This window comes from Trachypithecus francoisi, unplaced genomic scaffold, assembly GCF_009764315.1.
Source record: "Trachypithecus francoisi isolate TF-2019V2 unplaced genomic scaffold, Tfra_2.0 Lachesis_group9, whole genome shotgun sequence".
Taxonomy (NCBI): Eukaryota; Metazoa; Chordata; class Mammalia; order Primates; family Cercopithecidae; genus Trachypithecus; species Trachypithecus francoisi.
In genome coordinates, this window is record NW_022681474.1 from 4,800,472 (window position 1) to 4,821,504 (window position 21,033).

The following is a 21,033-nucleotide window of genomic DNA, read 5'->3' on the forward strand; positions in this document are numbered from 1 at the left end:
TCACAGTTCCCATCCTTATAGATAACACAACAGGAAGATGACTTGGCCAAAGCCCAAGGCCTGGGGGTGATGGAGATAAACTGTGGGACCCGGGCAGGTCACGTCATCTCAATGCACCTGTTTCACAGCCCGTAAAATGAGAGCTAATCTAGCTGATCATCTCAGTTACAAAGACCTCACCTTCTTTTTGTTTTTTTTCTGAGACCGTCTAGCTCTGTTGCCCAGGCTGGAGTGCAGTGGTGAGATCTCGGTTCATTGCAACCTCCACCTCCTGGGTTCAAGCGATTCTCCTGCCTCAGCCTCCCAAGTAGCTGGGATTACAGACCCCACCACCATGCCTGGCTAATTTTTGTATTTTTAGTAAAGATGGGGTTTCACCATGTTGGCCAGGCTGGTCTCGAACTTTGACCTCAAGTGATCCACCCGCCTTGGCCTCCCAAAGTGCTGGGATTACAGGCATGAACCACCACTTCCGGCCCCAAAGACCTCACCTTCTAAGCCAGGGGTCCACAGCGCCCAGGCCATAGGACCAGTACCAGTCCGTGGCCTGTTAGGAACTGGGCAGCAAGACAGGAGGTGAGCAGCCGGCAACCAAGCAAAGCTTCATCAGTATTTACAGACGCCACCATCACTTGCATTGCTGCCCGAGCTCCACCTCCCATTCAGTTGGCAGTGGCATCAGACTCTCATCAGAACACAAGCCCTGTTGTGACCTGCGTGTGCCAGGGATCTACACTGCACGCTCCTTATGAGAATCTAACACCTGATGAGCCGTCACCGTCTCCCATCACCCCCAGGCCATTCCCCCAACTAGGCGGGATCATCTAGTTGCAGGAAAACAAGCTCAAGCTCCCACTGATTCTACATTATGGTGAGTTGCAGAATTGTTTCATTAGATATTACAATGTAATAATAATAGGAATAAAATGCACAATAAATGTAATACGCTTGAATCATCCTGAAACCATCCCCTTGCCCCTGGTCCATGGAAAACCTTCTTCCACGAAACTGATCCCTGGTGCCAAAAAGGTGGAGGACCATTGATCTAACCTCAAGAACCTCCAAAGACTGTGTTCTAAAGAGGGGTTGGCTTCAAGGTTTAGGGCATCTGCAGCTGAGCAGAAAGCAGGACTGTGCGTGTAACAGTGTTTATGTCACGAAGCAACTGAGAAGCTGGCTTCCTGTGTCTTACCCTAAGCAGGGAGAGTCAGCCACACTTGGATATGAATATTTTTTATCTCCTTTTTCTCACAAGTATAATTAGCTCTCTGGAAGTCTGTGAAGTCGGGTCTCATCTTGGCAACAGGATCTGTCCCACTGCTGATTCTGGGGACGTGTTCAGAAGTGGTCATGAGGATAGAGACGGTGACCATGAGGTCCACTGCTGATTCTGGGGACGTGTTCAGAAGTGGTCATGAGGATAGAGACGGTGACCATGAGGTCCCACTGCTGATTCTGGGGACGTGTTCAGAAGTGGTCATGAGGATAGAGACGGTGACCATGAGGTCCCACTGCTGATTCTGGGGACGTGTTCAGAAGTGGTCATGAGGATAGAGACGGTGACCATGAGGATAAGCCAAGCAAGGCCATCACCACCATCACTGCCCAGCTACACAAAGTACTGACACACTTCAAGTCTCACACATACTGTGCTCACAAAGACTGTATCTTATAAGGGATAAAGCTGCCCCTATATCCACAGCCAATGCACAGTGATTCAGGCACACCACCTGGTAAAACACTGAAATACCTCCAATGAGTACAGAACCACAGCCCCACCTCCACAGGTCCAGCCTCACCACTAATCTCTGGGGTCTCTCCCTAGATCTGCCACCCACCCCGCAGAATGACTGACTGCCAATCATCTAGCCAATGACTGCCTTTTTTTTTTTTTTTTTTTTTTTTTTAACGTGACGGAGTCTCGCTCTGTCACCCAGGCTGGAGTGCAGTGGTGCAATCTCAGCTCACTGCAAGCTCCGCCTCCCGGGTTCACGCCATTCTCCTGCCTCAGCCTCCCGAGTAGCTGGGACTACAGGCGCCCACCACCACACCTGTCTAATTTTTTTGTATTTTTAATAGAGACGGGGGTTTCACCGTGTTAACCAGGAAGGTCTCGATCTCCTGACCTCGTGATCCGCCCGCCTTGGCCTCCCAAAGTGCTGGGATTACAGGAGTGAGCCATTGCGCCTCGCCTTTTTTTTTTTTTTAAGACCTAGTCTCACTCTGTCACCCAGGCTGGACGGCAGTGAGCAATCTCAGCTCACTATAACCCCCACCTCCCACGTTCAAGCAATTCTCCTGCCTCAACCTCCCGACAAGCCGGGATTGCAGGCATGCACTACCAGGCCTGCCTAATTTTTTTTTAATTTTTAGTAGACATGGGGTTTCACTATGTTGGCCAGGTTTGTCTCAAACTCCTGTCCTCAAGTGATCCACCCACCTTGGTCTGCCAAAGTGCTAGCCACTGTGCCCGACCCAACAACTGATTCTTACTGTCTCCTTTATATTCTTCCATATTTTTCAAATTCTCTACAAGGATGACATGTTGCTATTCTAATTTTAAGTTTTTCTTAAGGCACCAGTCACTTAAAAACCGAAAATGAAAACAATACAACAACATTGAAATAGTGCCGGAGAAAATAAGACTATGAAACTTTGGGGTTTGTGTTGGTAACTTTCAGATTCAAGATCAACGTACGACCCAGCTTCTACAGGAAGCCTGCCCAAAAGATACCAGCTAGGTTTCAAGAGATGAATGTGACAGTGATGCTGAGGAGAAGGAAACTTTTTTTTTTTTTTTGAGACGGAGTCTCATTCTGTCACCCAGACTGGAGTACAGGGGCGCGATCTCTACTCACTACAACCTCCGCTCCAGGTTCCAGTGATTCTCCCACCTCAGCCTCCCGAGTAGCTGGGATTACAGGTGTGCGCCACCACACCCAGCTAATTTTTTTGTTTTTTTTAGTAGAGGCAGGGTTTCACCATGTTGGCCAGACTGGTCTCAAACTCCTGACTTCAAGTGATCGGCCCACCTCAGCCTCCCAAAGTGCTGGGATTACAGGTGTGAGACATCCCACCCAGCCGAGAAGGAAACATTTTTAAAGCTATAATCTTTAGGCGCGGCACATCACACATTCCTTCTCTCATTTGGGACCTATAAAGTCTGTAACGTAAGCAGGTGTCATTATTCCCATTTGACAAACAAGGTCATCGGGACACAGACAGGATAGGCCGGCTCAGTGGCTCATACCTGTAATCCCAGAACTTTGGGAGACTGAGGGGGTGGATCATTTGAGGTCAGGAATCCACGACCAGCCCGGCCAACATGGTGAAACCCCGTTTCTACTGAGCATACAAAATTAACCAGGCGTGGTAGTGTATACCTGCAGTCCCAGCTACGCAGGAGGCTGAAGCAGGAGAATCGCTTGAACCTGGGAGGCGGAGGCTGCAGAGAGTCAAGATCGCACCACTGAACTCCAGCCTAGGTGACAGTGAGACTCCGCCTCAAAAAAAAAAGACTCAGGATAAAACCAATACTCCATAGTTCTTAAATGGCAGAGCTGGGACTCAAACCCCACACCTCCTGACCTCAGCTCCTTCAGTGGAATGCCGCAGCCACCTTCCAGCGACTCCTAGCTTAAATCAGGAATTTTGCAAGTAGGTTGTTAAACCATGGGGAGCTTGGAATGGGACCAGGTGGGCGTATTCACACCATAGAAATCAGCAAGTGCTACAAATTAGAACAGCTGTCCCATCAAGGCCGGTTATCAGCACACAACTGACTCCAATGGCCTCCTTCTCTTCCCAAACCATAACACATGCATGCACAGAGGGTGAGGTTTTGCTTTTTTTTATATCAGTCAGTATTTCTCTATCCCATCAGCTCTACTAACCAGCTTGTTAGCAGCCTGATAAAAAGAGAATGATGGCCAGGCATGGTGGCTCAGGCCTGTAATCCCAGCACTTTGGGAGGCCGAGGTGGGCGGATCACCTGAGGTCAAAAGTTCAAGACCAGCCTGGCTAACATGATGAAACCCCATCTCTACTAAAAATACAAAAAATTAGCCAGGTGTGGTGGTGCGCACCTGTAATCCCAGCTACTCGGGGGACCGAGGCAGGAGAATCGTTTGAACCTAGAAGGTGGAGGTTGCAGTGAGCCAAGACTGTGCCACTGCACTCCAGCCTGGACAACAGAGTGAGTCTCCATCTTAAAAAAAAAAAAAAAAAAAAAAAAATGGGCACTGGAGTCAGGAGACGCCTAACTTTCCACGTGCCTCTTAGCAACCTCTTCACCTGAATCACTTAACCTCTCTGACCCTCCATGTCCTTATCTGTTAAATGAGGTCACTAATTGCTGCTCACTCACTCACAGTCAGAAGGAATCATGGATGCAAAAACCACACTGCAAACTATAAAACACCAAGCAGCTATGGAATACAGTATGGCGGTTCCTCAAAAAATGAAACAGAGTGACCATCCAATCCAGCAATTCCACTTCTGGCCATATACCCAAAAGAACTGGAGGCACGGGCTCAGACATTTGTACACCCATGTTCACAGCAGAACAATTCACAACAGCCAAGAGGTGGAAGCGACCTGTGTCCATTAACACACGAATGAAAAAACAAAAATTAGCTGGGTGTGGCAGCGCACACCCGTGATACCAGCTACTGGGGAGGCTGAGGCAGGAGGATCACTTGAACCTGGGAGGTGGAGGCTGCAGTGAGCCAAGATCGTGCCACTGCACTCCAGCCTGGGCGACAGAGCGAAACTCTGTCTTAAAAAAAAAAAAGAAAAAGAAAAAACTTAGGAAACAAAATCTATGTCTGAACTGAATATATACAGCCTTTTTCGTCAGTATCCTCTAAAGAATACAGTGTAACAACTATTTACATAATATTTACATTGTATTGGGTATTACAAGTAATTTAGAGATGACCTAAAGTACATGAGAGAGGAGACCAACGAGGGCAGATCACCAGAGGCCAGGTGTTCGAGACCAGCCTGGCCAATGTGGTGAAACCCCACCTGTACTAAAAATACAAAAATTAGCCGGGCATGGTGGTGGGCACCTGTAATCCCAGCTGCTTGGAAGGGTGAGGCAGGAGAATTGCTGAAACCCGAGATGGGGAGGTTGCAGTGAGCCGAGAGTGTACCATTGCACTCCAGCCAAGACAACAAAGCAAGACTCCATTTCAAAAACAAAACAAAACAAAACAAAAAAACAGGCCGGGTGCGGTGGTTCACGCCTGTAATCCTGGCACTTTGGGAGGCCGAGGTGGGTGGATCACGTGAGGTCAACAGTTCAAGACCAGCTTGACCAATATGTTGAAACCGTCTTCACTAAAAATACAAAAATTAGCTGGGTGTGCTGGCGTGCACCTGAAGTCCCAGCTACTTGGGAGGCTGAGACAGGAGAATTGCCTGTACCCAGGAGGAAGAGGCTGCAGTGAGCCAAAATCACACCACTGCACTCTAGCCTCAGTGACAGAGTGAGACCCTATCTCAAAAAAAAAAAAAAAAGGCCGGGCGCCGTGGCTCACGCCTGTAATCACAGCAATTTGGGAGGCCAAGGTGGGTGGATCATGAGGTCAGGAGATGTGAGACCATCCTGGCTAATACAGTGAAACCCCGTCTCTACTAAAAATACAACAAATTAGCCGCACGTGGTGGCGGGCGCCTATAGTCCTAGTTACTCGGGAGGCTGAGGCAGGAGAATGGCGTGAACCCAGGAGGCAGAGCTTGCAGTGAGCCGAGATTGCGCCACTGCACTCCAGCCTGGGAGAGAGAGCAAGACTCCATCTCAAACAAAAAAAACCAAAAAAACAAAAAACAAAAAGTACATGGGAGGATGTGCAAAATATATATGCAAATACTACAGCATTTTATATCAGACACTAGAGCACTGTAAAATGTTGTTATCCGCGGCAGGGCGATTCTGCAAACAGTCCCCAGGAGACACCAAGGGATGACTGTATCACATGATTCTACTTCTATGTGGTAGCTAAAGTAGCCAAATTCATTGAGACAGATGGTGGAAAGGTGCGTATCAGAGGGTCAGGGAGGAGGGCATGGGGAGTTAGTGTTTCACAGGTGGAGTGGAGGTTCAATGTGGGAAGATGAAAGGGTTCTGGAGATGGACGGTGGCGATGGTTGGTCAATGCTGTAATGTACTAATGCCACAGAACTGCACACTTCAAAATGGTTACGATGGCAAGTTTTATACTATGTATTTTGTAACCACAATTTGTTTTGTTTTGCTTTGTTTTTTGTTTTAATGAGTGGACAGTTTAATAGGCAAGAAAGAAGGGGGAAGAAAGAAAGCAGCAGCTTCCCTGTACAGAGACAGAGGGAGGGGGGCTCCAAAGCCAGGAGAGGGAGCCCCCCACTTAGGTAATATCAGTCAGCTATATTCGATGGCTGGAGATGTTCAACCACAGTTTTTAAAAATCAGTCAAATAGGCTAGGCACAGTGGCTCACGCCTGTAATCCCAGCACTTTGGGAGGCCGAGGCGGGTGGGTCATTTGAGGTCAGGAGATCAAGACCAGCCTAGCCAACATGGTGAAACCCTGTCTCTACTAAAAGTATCAAAATTAGCTGGGTGTGGTGGTGCATCCCTGTAATACCATATACTCGGGAGGCTGAGGCACAAGAGTAGCTTGAACCAGGGAGGCAGAGATTGCAGTGAGCCGAGATCGCACCACTGCACCCCTGCCTGGGCGGCAAAGCAAGACTCCATCTAAAAAAAAAAAAAAAAAAAAAAAACAGTCAAATAGGAAGTCCTGTTATTATATCGAATTTATATCCATTTGTCAAATAAGCTGAAAGGGCCACAGAAAGCCAACATGGCCCATCGCGACTAGGGCCCCAAACTCCACTTTTCCTGACCACGCTCACACACCCGAAACATCCAAGGAGCGTAATTCTTGCACGTTATTGCCAAATACAGGCTGTCCCCAACTTATACGCAAAATCCATTCCGAGAGATCACTGAAAGCTTCTTGTTGTTGTTTTGAGGCGTATTTTCTTACAGAAGTGGAATTTTTCATGGTGACCTGGATCCTATTCCGACCTAAAGCAGCCCTGGCATCCACGGCAGAGCTATGACGGTATCTGCAGGCCCGGCTTGGCCCTGGAACAAAGGAAGATCGGAGAGGCAGCGACACAGCAGCCTCCCTTTCCAGAGCCCAGGACCGTTCAGGACCCAATTTGGCCACAGTTGATGTAGGCTGGCTTGCGGGTCCTTTTCCCCAAAGCCCCAGTGCATCATTCCCACCTTGCCTCACTCAGCCCTCAACTCCCCAGTTTGCGACCCATGTGAGCCTCCAGGAACGAAATTACTTCTTCCTTCTGCCTCCCATTCAAATGCTAATCAAGTGTTGAGAAAAAGTTCTTTCCTTAAAATCACTTACATAGTAAATGACTGGCAGCCTCTCAACCTATTTCGAGGTATTTATATCTTCTCAAGTTTTAAGGCAAATTTGAAGCAGTCTTTTTTCAAGGTTAAGGAAGTATTAGCCCATAAATGGGAGGACACTTGGGGGCAGGGGACGCTGGCCGACTGGTCACTCCGATACCTCCTGGCTTTGTACAGCTTCTCTTCTCTCCATCCACAAATGTTCCAAAGCTACAAAGGTTTAGGGTTTTTCTTTTTCACAACACTTTGGACCTTGTACGAAGGGACAGGGTTGTGTGGGGAAGGCAGGCAAGACTGCCACTTGAACAACAGCAACTGTCTGAGGTTTTATTTAACACGGTACCTTTAGGATTCCATTTACGGCATCAAATCCAATTTATTGTAAAACCAATTTCAGTGATCTGTGTTGCGGTCATGAAAGACAGAGAAAGGTCCTCTCAACAACTAGAAATATTGACTACTTTCAGTTGGAGGAGCTTTCTCTTTCTCCGCTCAGCCTGTGATAAAGGCACCAATAAATCAAGATCCCGGACACTGGCTGCCACAGGGACCAAAATGGGCAGGTCAAGAGGAGAAATCATGGTTGATTTGGAAATTAGCTCCCCAAGTGTTACACTAACATCCTGGGACCTGGGACATTTAAAGCTTTTGAGATCTTCTCCCACCTCCCATGCAAAAATCCCCCCAAAAAATATTTGAAATCAATGGTTACGTATGCTTATGTGGTATATACACACGTATGCTGCCATTTTTAAATACTCTAGCATTAAAATAAATTCGGTACCTATAGGTTTTAAACTACGAAACTCCATGATGGTTAGACACCGTAAGGAAGTTCCTTGAGTCATCAAATCAAAACATGAGTTTCCATAAGAAACAAAGCAGAAAGACTGAAGCAGTTTTCCAAAAAGAAAAGTATGTTGAATCAAAGAGAACCCACGGGCTGCCTGCAGACCTCCATGCAGTGAGAAGCGACTCTTCCCCAGGCTGATGGAGAGAGGGACAGACTTTTTAAAAACCAGCTAAGGGTGCAGGGAGAGGTGCAGGGGAAAAAAAAAAAAAAAAGCCGAGAAGCTACCCAGAGGGAGGGCTGAGCCTGGGACACACAGCTAACTAGGTCACTACAGCACCGGAGCTGGGCCAGAGGACGTTTCAGGCAGTCTTTTGCTTAATGCTAGCATTACATGAACTAATCACCCCTGTTGGGAGCAAATGTTGAATGGCTCAGCGGGCCTTCCAAATCTGTGGAAATGGCCTCCGAGGAGCAGGGACAAATGACAGAGAGCAGGCATTGACTGCGCACACACCCACGTGCCACACACGGCTCTCAGTGGTTCGCATGCATCCTCATTTCATCTTCACAAGCCTCACATGAGGTCCAAGTGTTATCCTGTTTTACAGATGAGGACATGAGGCTCAGAATGGTAAAATAATTGGCCCAAAGCCATACAGCTAGGAAGCTGTGGACCCAGGATTTCCACCCATATCCGTGTAACCTCCGAGCCTACGTTGTTAGCTACTCACTGTACCGGGAAGAACAACTGTGGATCGTTCTTCCCTGGCTGACTGAAGAATTGTTTATAATTTCTGGAACCATAAATGTTGGGGGAGGGTTAATATGCACCATCTTGCTTATTTGCAACAAGAGCTTCCAAAAGTCAATTTCCAACAGATACTGACGTGTTCTTCCCCACCGGAACCGGCCCCAAATGTCCAACGGAAGCCAACCTCAGCTGCTGGAGGTAACTACAGCTTGATGACAGTTACTGTATATTCAATCCCAGTTATGTGCCAGGTACCTCACACACATCACTGAATCCTTACAACAATCCCACCAGGCAGCAACTCCTATCTCCCTCTTAAACTCAGAGAGATTAAGTAATCGATCCAGAGGCATTCCGTTATGAATGCCTGCACCAGAACCATCTTTCTATTATGTTCCATTGCCTCCCCTACCTGGCCTCAGCAAACATACCCGATGAAAGGTTTGCTCTGAAGGTTCAGTGTTAACTAGGAGACAGAATCCCCCGTTTCTTTTTTCTTTTATTTTTTGAGACAGAGTCTCACTCTGTCGCCCAGGCTGGAGTGTAGTGGCACAATCTCAGCTCGCAGCAACCTCAAGCGTTTCTCATGCCTCAGCCTCCCGAGTAGCTGGGATTACAGGCACGCAACACCATGCCAGCTAATTCTTGTGTTTTTAGTAGAGACGGGGTTTTACCATGTTGGTCAGGCTGGTCTCAAACTCCTGACCTCGGGTGATCCACCCACCTCAGCCTCCCAAAGTGCTATGATTACAGGCATGAGCCACTGCACCTGGTTCCCATTTCTTTTTTCTTTTTTTTCTCTGTGGGGACACGGTCTCTCTCTGTCACCCGGGCTGGAGTGTAGTGGTACCATCATAGCTCACTGCAGCCTCAAGTGATCCTTCTGCCTCAGTCTCCCAAAGTGCTGGGATTACAGTTGCGGGCCAGCACTCCAGGCTAGAATCTCTCCACTTCTAAGTCCTGCTGAAAGATTTGGAAAAACAGCACAAGACATGGAGAACTGATAGCTGAAGACATAAAATGAACTTGGTCTGTGGCGTAATGAACTTGACCTATGGCATGTATTTAGAGGTTACCTTTGATCTAACTGGAGCCTGAATAATCAATACACTGCATAATAAACCAAAAAGAAAAAGAAAAGAAAATCAAGTGAGATCTAATAAAAAACTACCCCAAAGAAAAAGAGATCTCCCTCACCACAGAAAGTCAAAGGGGCATAGAGAACATAAACCGAGATCAGGATGGAATCTTTCCCGGAGTCCATGTGCCCTCCTGAACTAAATAAGCACGGAATTGACCATCTTGCACCAGGAAAATAACTTGGGTCTGCTGACTCGGGCACCAGCTTCATGGTGGCCACCTATAAGCAGTTCCTTCATGAATTAAAGAAACATAATGGCCAAGCGGGGTGGCTCATGCCTGTAATCCCACCACTTTGTGAGGCCGAGGCGAGCAGATCACTTGGCGTCAGGAAATCTAGACCAGCCTGGGCAACATGTTGAAACATCACCTCTACCAAAAATATAAACATTAGCTGGGCGTGGTGGCATGCACCTGTAATCCCACCTACTCGGGAGACTGAGGCAGGAGAATCGCTTGAACCCAGGAGGCGGAGGTTGCAGTGAGCCAAGATCGCGCCATTGCATTCCAACCTGGGCGACAGAGCAAGACTCCATCTCAAAAAATAAAATTTAAATTAAAAAATTAAAAAAAGGAAACATCGCGGATGGGCAAGTTGACCAGTAATGTGACAACTCTCTGCTGGACCAGTGCCTAAGCCCTCCAGAGGAAAGAGGAGAAGCAGGAGGAGAGAGATTGAAGGGGATTTAAGGAGATTTATTCAGGGAAAGGAACGATTAAAGAGATTTACAGAGACCCAGCCAAAGAAAAACTCCACAAGTTAACCCCTGAAATCCTCCCTTGAGAGCACACAAATGTCCACCCCGGCACCAGCCAAACCTAGTCACTGTCCATTCAGTGGCCAAGTTTGAACCAGAAATTTGTACTTGAGACACAGTCATCATTAGCTTATCTGGGAACAAACTCTACCCAAACTCCCATTTCCCAGATCTCATGTTACTAATCAATAAGGACACTGAAGTTTGTTATCTTTACCTTTTTTTCCTTTTTTTTTTTTGAGACGGAGTCTCGCTCTGTCACCCGGGCTGGACTATAGTGGCGCAATCCCGGCTCACTGCAACCTTCACCTCCCGGGTTCAAGTGATTCTCCTGCCTCAGCCTCCGGAGCAGCTGGGACTACAGGTGCCCGGCACCTCGCCCGGCTAGTTTTCTGTATTTTCAGTAGAGACAAGGTTTCACCATGTTGGCCAGGCTGGTCTTGAACTCCTGACCTCAAATGATCAGCCCACCTTGGCCTCCCAAAGTGTTGGGGTATTACAGGCATGAGCTACAGCACCCAGCCTGTTATCTTTTTTCAATTAAAAAAAACTTTTAAGCCAGACATGGTGGCTCACGCCTGTAATCCCAGCACTTAGGAAGACTGAGGCGGGTGGATCGCTTGAGCCCAGGAGTTGGAGACCAGTCTTGGGCATACGGTGTGACCCCATCTCTACAAAAAATAAAATTAGGCCAGGCACAGTGGCTCACGCCTGTAATCCCAGCACTTTGGAGGACCGAGGCAGACAGATCGAGACCATCCTGGCTAAAAGAGTGAAACCCTGTCTCTAATAAAAATACAAAAAATTAGCCGGGCATGGTGGCGGGCGCCTGTAGTCCCAGCTACTAGGGAGGCTAAGGCAGGAGAATGGCGTGAACCCAGGACGTGGAGCTTGCAGTGAGCCAAGATCGCGCCACTGCACTCCAGCCTGGGCAACAGAGTGAGACTCCGTCTCAAAACAAAAATAAAAATAAAAATAAATTAAAATAAAATTAGTCAGGCATAGTGGTGTGGGCCTGTAGTTGCAGCTACTCAGGAGGCTGAGGTGGGAGGATCACGTGCGCCCACAAATTCAAGGCTGCAGTGAGTTACGATCACATCACTACGCTCCAGCCTGGGAGACACAGCAAGACCTTGTTTAAAAATAAAATAAAATAAAATAAACCACACACACAAAATATAAAACATCCTGTCAAAGAAAAGGAGTAGTAAGAGTTCTCACATTTATTATATTTCTCACTGAAAGCATTTGGGCTTTGAATTCCCAAGTCAACTTGGATAGTTAGAGGTTAAAGGCCCAACTGTCAAAGTGATCTAGCTCTTTTTTTTTTCTTTTTTTTTTTTGAGACAGAGTTTTGCTCTTGTTGCTCAAACTAGAGTGCAATGGCGCAATCTCAGCTCAACGCAACCTCCACCTCCCAGCTTCAAGCCATTCTCGTGCCTCAGTCTCCCGAGTAGCTGGGATTATAGGCATGTGCCATCACGCCCAGCTAATTTTTGTATCATTAGTAGAGACGGGGTTTCTCCATGTTGGTCAAGCTGGTCTCGAACTCCCGACCTCAGGTGATCCACCCACCTCAGCCTCCCAAAGCGCTGGGATTACAGGCGTGAGCCCCCCCGCCGGCCTGATCTAGCTCTTCCTATTGATAATTCTAAAGGCACAAAACAGCACTTTCACAGAATTAAGCAGCTCTTTCCTCTGCTAACATTTCCAGCCTATCACAGGTGTTTCCTACTGTGACAAAAGAGGAGGTACCTTGAAGTCCCTCCGAGAATTTCATCTTCAAATTCAGAATCCCTCCCCGGGGGAGCCGAGAAGCCCAAGGCTGTGAGCTTGCCCCTGCAAACTGTTTTCAGAGTCTCCCAACACAAGGGCACCCACAATGGGCAGACAGAGCAGGTGCTCTGAGAAATCTTGGTGAAACTGAACAAAACCACCAAATGAACTGTTCTTCCAACCCCAAGTCCTTGGGGAATCTCACACCCCACATCCAGTCTACCAGCAATTCCTACCAGGTCCACCTTTAAAACACATCCGGAATCCAGCTGGGTGCGGTGGCTCACGCCTGTAATCCCAGCACTTTGGGAGGCGGAGGCGGGCGGATCACGAGGTCAGGAGATCGAGACCTTCCTGGCCAACATGGTGAAACTCCATCTCTACTAAAAAAATACAAAACTTAGCTGGGCGTGGTGGTGCACACCTGTAATCCCCGCTACTCAGGAGGCTGAGGCAGGAGAATTGCTTGAACCTGGGAGGCAGAGATTGCAGTGAGCCAAGATCACGCCCACTGCACTCCACTGCCCGACTAACTTTATTTTATTTTATTTTATTTTTAATTAGACAGAGTCTCGCTCTGTCGCCCAGGCTGGAGTGCAGTCGCGCGATCTCAGCTCACTACAAGCTCCACCTCCCGGGTTCATGCCATTCTCCTGCCTCAGCCTCCCTAAGTAGCTGGGACGCCTGGGCAAGACTCTGTCTCAAAAAAAAAAAAAAAAACACAACACATCCAGAATCCAATCACTTCTTATCACCTCCATGCTGCTTCCCAATTCTAAACACCATTACCTCTCAGCTGGATCACTGCAAGAGCCTAACTGATCTCCCCACCCCTGCCCTTGAACCCCAACCCTCTGGTCCCAACACAGTCTCCCCAGGGATCATTAAAAGCACAAATCAGAGCAAGTCACTCCTCTGCTCAAAACCCTCCAAGGTTCTCCATTTCTCTTAGAGCTAAAGCCAAAGTCTTCACTGCAGCCTGTGAGGCCCTTGTCAACCTGCCCTCCCACACCCACCCTGTCCTCACCCTCCCCCTATCTCTCTCTCACCTTAGCTCCCCTTACTCCTCCCTCCTTGACCGCATGGCCTCCTGGAAGCCACTGGGCCTCAAAAATGCCAGGCATGGCCAGGCATGGTGGCTCACACCTATAATCCCAGCATTTTGGGAGGCTGAGGTGGGAGGATCGCTTGAGCTCAGGAGTTACAGAGACAAGCCTGGGCAACAAGGCAAGATCCTATCTCTACAAAAATAAAAAAAAATCAGCCAGGTGTGGTGATGCACGCCTGCAGTACCAGCTACTCGGGAGGCTGAGGCAGGAGGATCGCTGGAACCCAGGAAGTTGAGGCTGCAGTGAGCTATAATCATGCCACTACACTCTGACCTGGTGACGGACTGAGACCCTGTCTCAAAAAAAAAAAAAAAAAATTCCAGGCAGGCTCCCGCATCAGGCACTTGCCCTTGTGGCCGCCTTTGACCGGAAGAGTCTACATTCAGACAGTCCCATGGCTCTTTCCAGATCTGAATTCAAGTGTCACCTCAAGCTGCCACCGCCCCACCCCACACATCCCCTGTGGCTCTTGGTTCCTGCCTAACCTGCAGCTTCTAATGCTGTTCCTTTCCCTTCTTTGCTCCTTGTATTTTCTGTGGCTCCAGGAGAGCAGGCATTCTTGTCTGCTTGCTGCCGTCTCCTCAGTGCCTAGAATATAGCAGGTGTTCAACCGTTATTTTTAAATGTATGAGGCTGAATTTATATCACGTCTCAAAACAAGAGGACTGGGGAATCCAAATGCCTAAGGAAGACTTCAGCGGGGATACCCTCGGGGAGAAGTCTAGGGGCTTCCCGCCCCTCCTTTTTTCTCAGTAATGTTCTTCCTAATGCTTCTCACGGACTCTCAAATTCTGAGTAACCCCAGGAAAACGACTATGAAATCCACCAGTCAAATATATGAACCACCTCGAGCGTCTATGCATTATCTCCCCCACCACACACACACACACAAACACACACACATAAACACATATACACCAAAAAAGAAAAGTTGAGTCTGTTTTCCATCTGGACTTTCAGACCCAACCAATCATCTGTATCCTTAATAGGTGTATTTATTGGGCAGTTTCAGAATAAGTAGCGTGGTATGAGATGAGTGGGAAAAGATGGTGCTTGACACATGGAAGTTTCTATTTCCAGTCTTCCTAAAGCAGCACCCAGCAGGCACTCATTTAATGAAAAAGGAGACACACTGCTATTGACACGAAGTGGGATCAGGGTGCTGGTCCTGAGCTCTTATTGTGCTACTAGTATGGTCACAAAAATGTCCCTCCAGAGCCAAGTGCAGTGGCACGTGCCTGTCATCCCAGCACTTTGGGAGGCCAAAGTGGGAGGATCACTTGAGGCCAGGAGTTTGAGACCAGCCTGGGCAACACAGCAAGACTCTGTCTCTACAAAAAATAAAAAATTAGCCAGGCATGGTGGTGCACACCTACAGTCCTAGCTACTCGGGAGGTTCAGGAAGGAGAATCACCTGAGCCCAGGAGTTTGATGCTGCAGTGAGCTATGATCGCACCACTGCACTCCAGCCTGGCTGACAGAGCACGGTTCTGTCTTTAAAAAAAAAAAAGAAAAAAAAATTTCCTCCAAACAGAAATGACCTGCACCTAGCCACACAAGGAAAGCCCCCAGGGATCAAAAGCAAGTGCCCTCCTTACATAGGGGCCCACAAAATCTTAGGGTTGCAAGGGTACTTGAAAATTTTCTCATGGGCCGAGCGCGGTGGCTCACGTCTGTAATCCCAGCACTTTGGGAGGCCGAGGCAGGCGGATCACGAGGTCAGGAGATCAAGACCGCCTTGGCCAACATAGTGAAACCCCATGTCTACTAAAAAACATAAAAAATTAGGCAGGTGTGGTGGTGCGTGCCTGTAATCCCAGCTACTTGGGAGGCTGAGGCAGGGGAATCACTTGAACCTGGGAGGCAGAGGTTGCAGTGAGCTGAGATGGCGCCACTGCACTCCATCCTGGCGACAGAGCAAGACTCCATCTCAAAAAAAAAAAAAAAAAAAACAGAAAGCAAGAGAAAATTATCTCATGTTCCCTGTTCCCCACCCCTAACCTGCCTTGATTTTATAGATGAAGAAACTGAGACAGGGAGAAGGTAATGTAGGTCAATGTCCAAGCAGCGTACAGGCCACAAAACCCTTCATGGCTGAACCAGACCTAAAATCCAGTCTCAAATCCTCCACGATGCCCTGTCCAGCCATCTACAGACAGGAATGACTTCAATTTCAAATGCTCAGCCTATACGAAAAACATGTATTCATACCTCGTGGAGATGAAGATCCATTTTCTAGGGCATGCCATATTCTGCACCCCAGGGGAAATGAGGTTTGTTGGGAGATTCATTTTGTAACGTGCCAAGTACCCAGGCCTTTCCATTCACATGCGTTTCACAGCCTGGAAATTGCAGGAGTGACTTCCATGAGTCTGGGGTGCTTCCTAGACACCACACCGAAGCTTTCCTCCCATCCATATACTTCTCTGAATAGTATTTTAGGGTTTTGTTTTTTATTTTTTGCTTCAGTAGTCACTGAAAGATAGCTACCATAGAGATGGCCTGAACAGCCTTGGCAAATACACCAACAGAAATGTGTACCCCACCTAATTGGCCATTACATAACATTTATTTGCTTTCATAGTGTGCCCAGGGTCTGAAAACATGTTGATTAATAGACAATAATTAAGTCTCACCACCTTATTCAGAGATATGATTATGTTCTGGAATTCCCTTTTGTAGGAGGCTGCACTGAAGCAACACAGGTTGAAAGGTTTCTCCCTGAGACCCGACTCAGAGGTGCATCAGACAACCCAGGCCAGACCACAAAGCCCAGTCCTTTCTCTTATGCTGCTCTTTGCTTCCTCAATCTCATTTTCCACCCTCCTGGGCCAACTGTCAATCCCATTCGGCCCCCACTCTCCAGCAAGGTCCCTCTAACCACACAGACTGTCTTGACCCCTTAGCTTCCAACAGTAAATGCTCAGCTCCATGAGGTGAGACACCTGGATAAGGCAGTGGATATCAGACTACAAAGTGTGGCAAAGTGAGTGCTCCTCCAGCCTTTGCAATGCTTTATTTGAAATGCATGTGAACACTGTGAGCTGACAGCCCTGCTTCTTGCAAGGCTTTCCTGCCTTTGTATCTTAAAGACGTACGGAGAAAGCGGGGCAAACAAAGTGACTGGAACTGTGGCATACTTTGGAAATGAATGCCAGTGGTTAATTGTTGATGCCTTTCATTTCTGTTAGATTTCATTCAAAACAAGAGAAGGGACCAGACTCAAAATCCACACTGAAGGGAGGAGAACACAACTCCACATTAAGACTCAGGCCAGGGTCACCAGGGTGAAGCAGGCATCTCAAACTGGGGACCACTTCTATAAAGTACACAGAGGCAGCCAGGCGCAGTGGCTCACGCCTGTAATCCCAACACTTTGGGAGGCCGAGGCAGGTGGATCATGAAGTCAGGAGATTGAGACCATCCTAGCTAATACGGCAAAACCCCATCTCTACTAAAAATACAAAAAAAAATTAGCTGGGCGTGGTGGCGGGTGCCTGTAGTCCCAGCTACTCGGGAAGCTGAGGCAGGAGAATAGTGTAAACCCGGGAAGCAGACCTTGCAGTGAGCTGAGGTCGTGCCACTGCATTCCAGTCTGGGCAACGAAGCAAGACTCCTTCTCAAAAAAAAGAAAAAAAAAAGAAAGTCCACAGAGGCAAAAGGTTGACAATCCAAAACTCTGAAATGCTTCCAAGTTTAGATAACATTATGCTATCATTATTGCCATCATTATGTTTTCTTATTTATTTATTTATTTATTTGAGACCGAGTCTCGCTCTGTAGCCCAGGCTGGAGGGCAGTGGCGTGATCTCAGCTCACTGAAACCTCTGCCTCCCAGGTTCAAGCGATTCTCCTGCCTCAGTCTCCCGAGTAGCAGGAATTATAGGCATGCACCATCACACCCGCCTAATTTTTGTATTGTTAGTAGCGACAGGGTTTTACCATGTTGGCCAGGCTCGTCTCAAACTCCTAACTTCAAGTGATCAGCTCGCCTTAGCCTCCCAAAGTTCTGGGATTACAGGTGTGAGCCACCACGCCCAGCCCAATATGTTTTCTTTACGTTAATATTAAAGTTCGTGTTCCAAATACTAAAGTTAAGTCAAATTATTTACTAAACATTTGCCATTACAATATCTACAAAGTGTGTCAACCCTGTATGGATAATCAAAAGTTGCTCTGTCTATCCATTCACAGATACCAGCTCCACCACTTAATAGCTAGCTAAGGTGTGGCAGTTCACATAATATCTCTACCACCTTAGTTTTCTCATCTGCAAATTGGGTATAATGGTAAATACCTACTTCGTAAGGTTACTCTGAAATTTAAATGAGTTAATACACATAAGGCATGTAAAATAAGACCTGATCTTGGGTATACATTTCAGAATACCATCTATGGTTACCATGATTATTATGTCGAGTGAAAACATCTTGATCATCGCACTGTTCCTCTATCATTCTTCTAGGTCCCCTGCCGGCGCTACAGTGGGAAGCTCCTTTGCAAAGAATTTCATCCCAGGCAGAAGGGAATGCTTTGGGACCCTAAGAGGGACCCGTTCCCAAAGCTCACAGGGAACATGGCTGGAGTCCAAGAGGCTGTTCTGCCAGAGATGCACTCTGGCACCAGAAGGCAAATCGCCATTTTTCCCCAAGGGGGAAACCACCCGCAGTCATCTCCAAACACCGTGCTCCAGCAGGAGCCACAGTTCGGAGCCTCAGCAGCCCCGCCACTGCAGAGGTGCAGCTGCAGGAGTCAGTCAGGGGACAGGACATCAGTCACCCGGAGGCTACAGGCAAGAAGCCAGTGTGAGTGGGCTCGGGTGGGAACAAGCCACGCACAGGAAGGCATTCACACAGGGTGGGTCCCCACACTCTCCCATCCCCTCATCGGCGGCCACAGCGCGGGTCCTGGATGACAAGCAAAGGCCATGCTTTCTTGTCTCTCAGTAACTTGAGCATCTCAGAATCACAACCCCAAACCCGAATAAACCTCAGTGGCAATTTTCAAAAGTTTTGACCCAAACTAACCCCTTACCTGGCTGCACTGAGAGGCAACCCCAAACCCCTATTTATTAAAAAGCTACATCTTTTTCTGTTTTCATTCCAACAAAGGTAGCAAATAGGTGATCTCCCTGAAAGGCAACAACCACAGCAGGGAGACCCCACTCTAACCGTCAGCGTGCGCCTTCCCGGGAATCAGAAGCAGGGCTGGGAACGCCACCCTCACAACTTCACTCCAGGGGACCTCCCGCAGATCTGCGTGGGGGTGAGGGGAAGTGACTGAGCAGCAGCGGACCCCGAGCCTGGAGGTGAAGACAATCTGGGTAACGTGGTGCTGGAAAAAACAAACCAAGCACAAAAACAAGCACACGCAAAAAAAGCAGGAATGAAAGAAAGAGCACCCAACAACGCACTGATTTATCCCATGAAATAGCTCCTCTTTCTCTTCCCAGCCTAATCAACACCTCCATGAACCCCTGCAAAATGTGCACATCAGACTGCACCCTTGTGCGTGAATACACATACACTGGCCGATACTGATGCACAACAAATACTGATCGTATGAGGGAAGAAAATAACTTTAACTTCCAGACTCATTCGGCAGATCCTGATTCTCTTTCACTATCAACCTCCCCACCTATTTTGAGCTGCTCCAAAACAAAACAAACAAGACCCAACTCCTGGGCAGAAAGGGAACAGCAGCTGAGCTGAGCAGCACACGCTTGGAGCGTTCCTGCCATCGACTTCGGATTATTTCTGCTTTCTTGAGACGCAGCCATCAGCATGGGACTCGATGCAGCCCGGAGAGCACCGCCCGCGCAGCGACGAGCACAGACCCTCCCTTGGAGACGCGCTCCCCGGCGCGTGCGGCCGAGCCCGCGTGAAATGCACAGACCCTCAGGTGAGGCTCTGCCCACGTGTGACCCTGAGCACTGCGAAGCCCTTCCCTTCCATCCTCGCGTGGCCACCCAAAGTCTTGCCTACACCTAGTACGTGCAGATGCCAGTTCCATAGGAATACATGATGTAAGGACAGAAATGGGAATGACTGGAGGCTGATCTTCTCGTGACCACGTCTCGCCAACGCGGTGCGCCCATGCACACGGCGAGTAAACGCACACAGCCGGTAAACAGCCATCCCCACCATGCTCAGCCCACAGTCACGCGTGGGGAGAAGGCAGCGGAGAGGGCGGCGGTGGCAGGGGAAGTGGGAAGTCGCGCGCCCGCGTGGGCTGCTCCCTGACAGCCCGGCGCTGCCCCCTCCCCCTCCCGGGAACGGCGCCCATCCGGGGGTCGCAGGCCCACGCGTCGGGTGCGCTCGGGGGGCTCCGCAGCGCCGAGATCGGGACAATGAGGACGCGGTGACAGGCTGGGTTCCTGCCGCGGTGGTGGCGGCGGCGGCAGCTGGAGCTGCCCGTGCAGCCCCCGCCGCGGCCACCTCCACCCTCGCCTCCCTGGTCCCCACTTACGTTCCGAGGGTCTCCTTGAACTCGAAGATCTTCTTGATATCTTCAGCTTGCTTTTTCCAGGAGGAGCTGCTCTCGCCGTTCTCCCGGGCCATGGCCGACGAGCGCGGCGCGGAGGAGCGGCCGGGGGCGCGCTGGGGAGGGGGCGCCGGGGGCGCGGCGCGGGCGCAGGGGCGGCGGGGATGCCGGGCGGCTCGGGCTGCGGCGCAGCTTCCTCCTCTGCAGTTTCCTCTTTCGCTCTCGCCGCCGCCGCCGCGGTCCCTCCCTGGCTCTTATTTCTGCTGTTCTCGGGCACAGACTTCCTGCCGCCGCCGCGCGCCGGCTCCTTTGCCGCCGCCTGCCAGCCTCACTTTCTGCTACTTTCTTGCCTCCCTCCCGTTCCCTCCCTGCCGCCAGCCGCGCTCCCCCCCACCTCGCGCCTCCTCCCCCTCCTCCCCCTCCTCCCCCTCCCGCGGGCTCCCCGCCCTCCCCGTGCGCCCCGGCCGCTCCCCGCCTCCAGCGCGCCGCCTTCGGGGATGTCCCGCTCCCCACCCAAGAGCGCCGGGCCGCGGCCGTCGTGCTCCCTGGAGCCCCGGCGAGGGCGAGTGCGGGCCCCCCGGCAGGTGCGGGGCGCACGCGGGAGAGCCCCAGCCCCTCGGGGAGCTGGAAACCGAGTCAAGTCTGGGGGCGCCGGGGCTTTCCCGTCTCCGGCGGGAGGGGGCGCCTCTGCGTGGCTCGGAAGCGCCAGGCGGGCGGGGGTGCGCGGCGGCCGGATGCGGGGCGCCAAGGGCGGGGCGCCTTCCCGCTCTGTGGCCGGTGGCCCGGGGGACCCGAGGGGCGCGGC

At 49.7% G+C, this 21,033-nt stretch overlaps 1 protein-coding gene across 3 annotated transcripts in view; it reads right to left on the reverse strand.

Moving 5' to 3' along the window:
- CAMK1D (calcium/calmodulin dependent protein kinase ID) overlaps positions 1-20,619 on the reverse strand; it is a 449,243-nt gene extending 428,624 nt beyond the window's left edge. The window contains exon 1 of one of the 3 annotated variants that reach the window (XM_033209182.1): positions 20,214-20,619. In XM_033209182.1, coding sequence (XP_033065073.1) covers positions 20,214-20,305 — 92 coding nt within the window. In that variant the 5' untranslated portion in view covers positions 20,306-20,619. The remainder of the gene's footprint in view (positions 1-20,213) is intronic. The other 2 variants (XM_033209181.1, XM_033209180.1) reach the window with 2 other exon arrangements.
- Between the last annotated feature and the right edge of the window lie 414 nt (positions 20,620-21,033).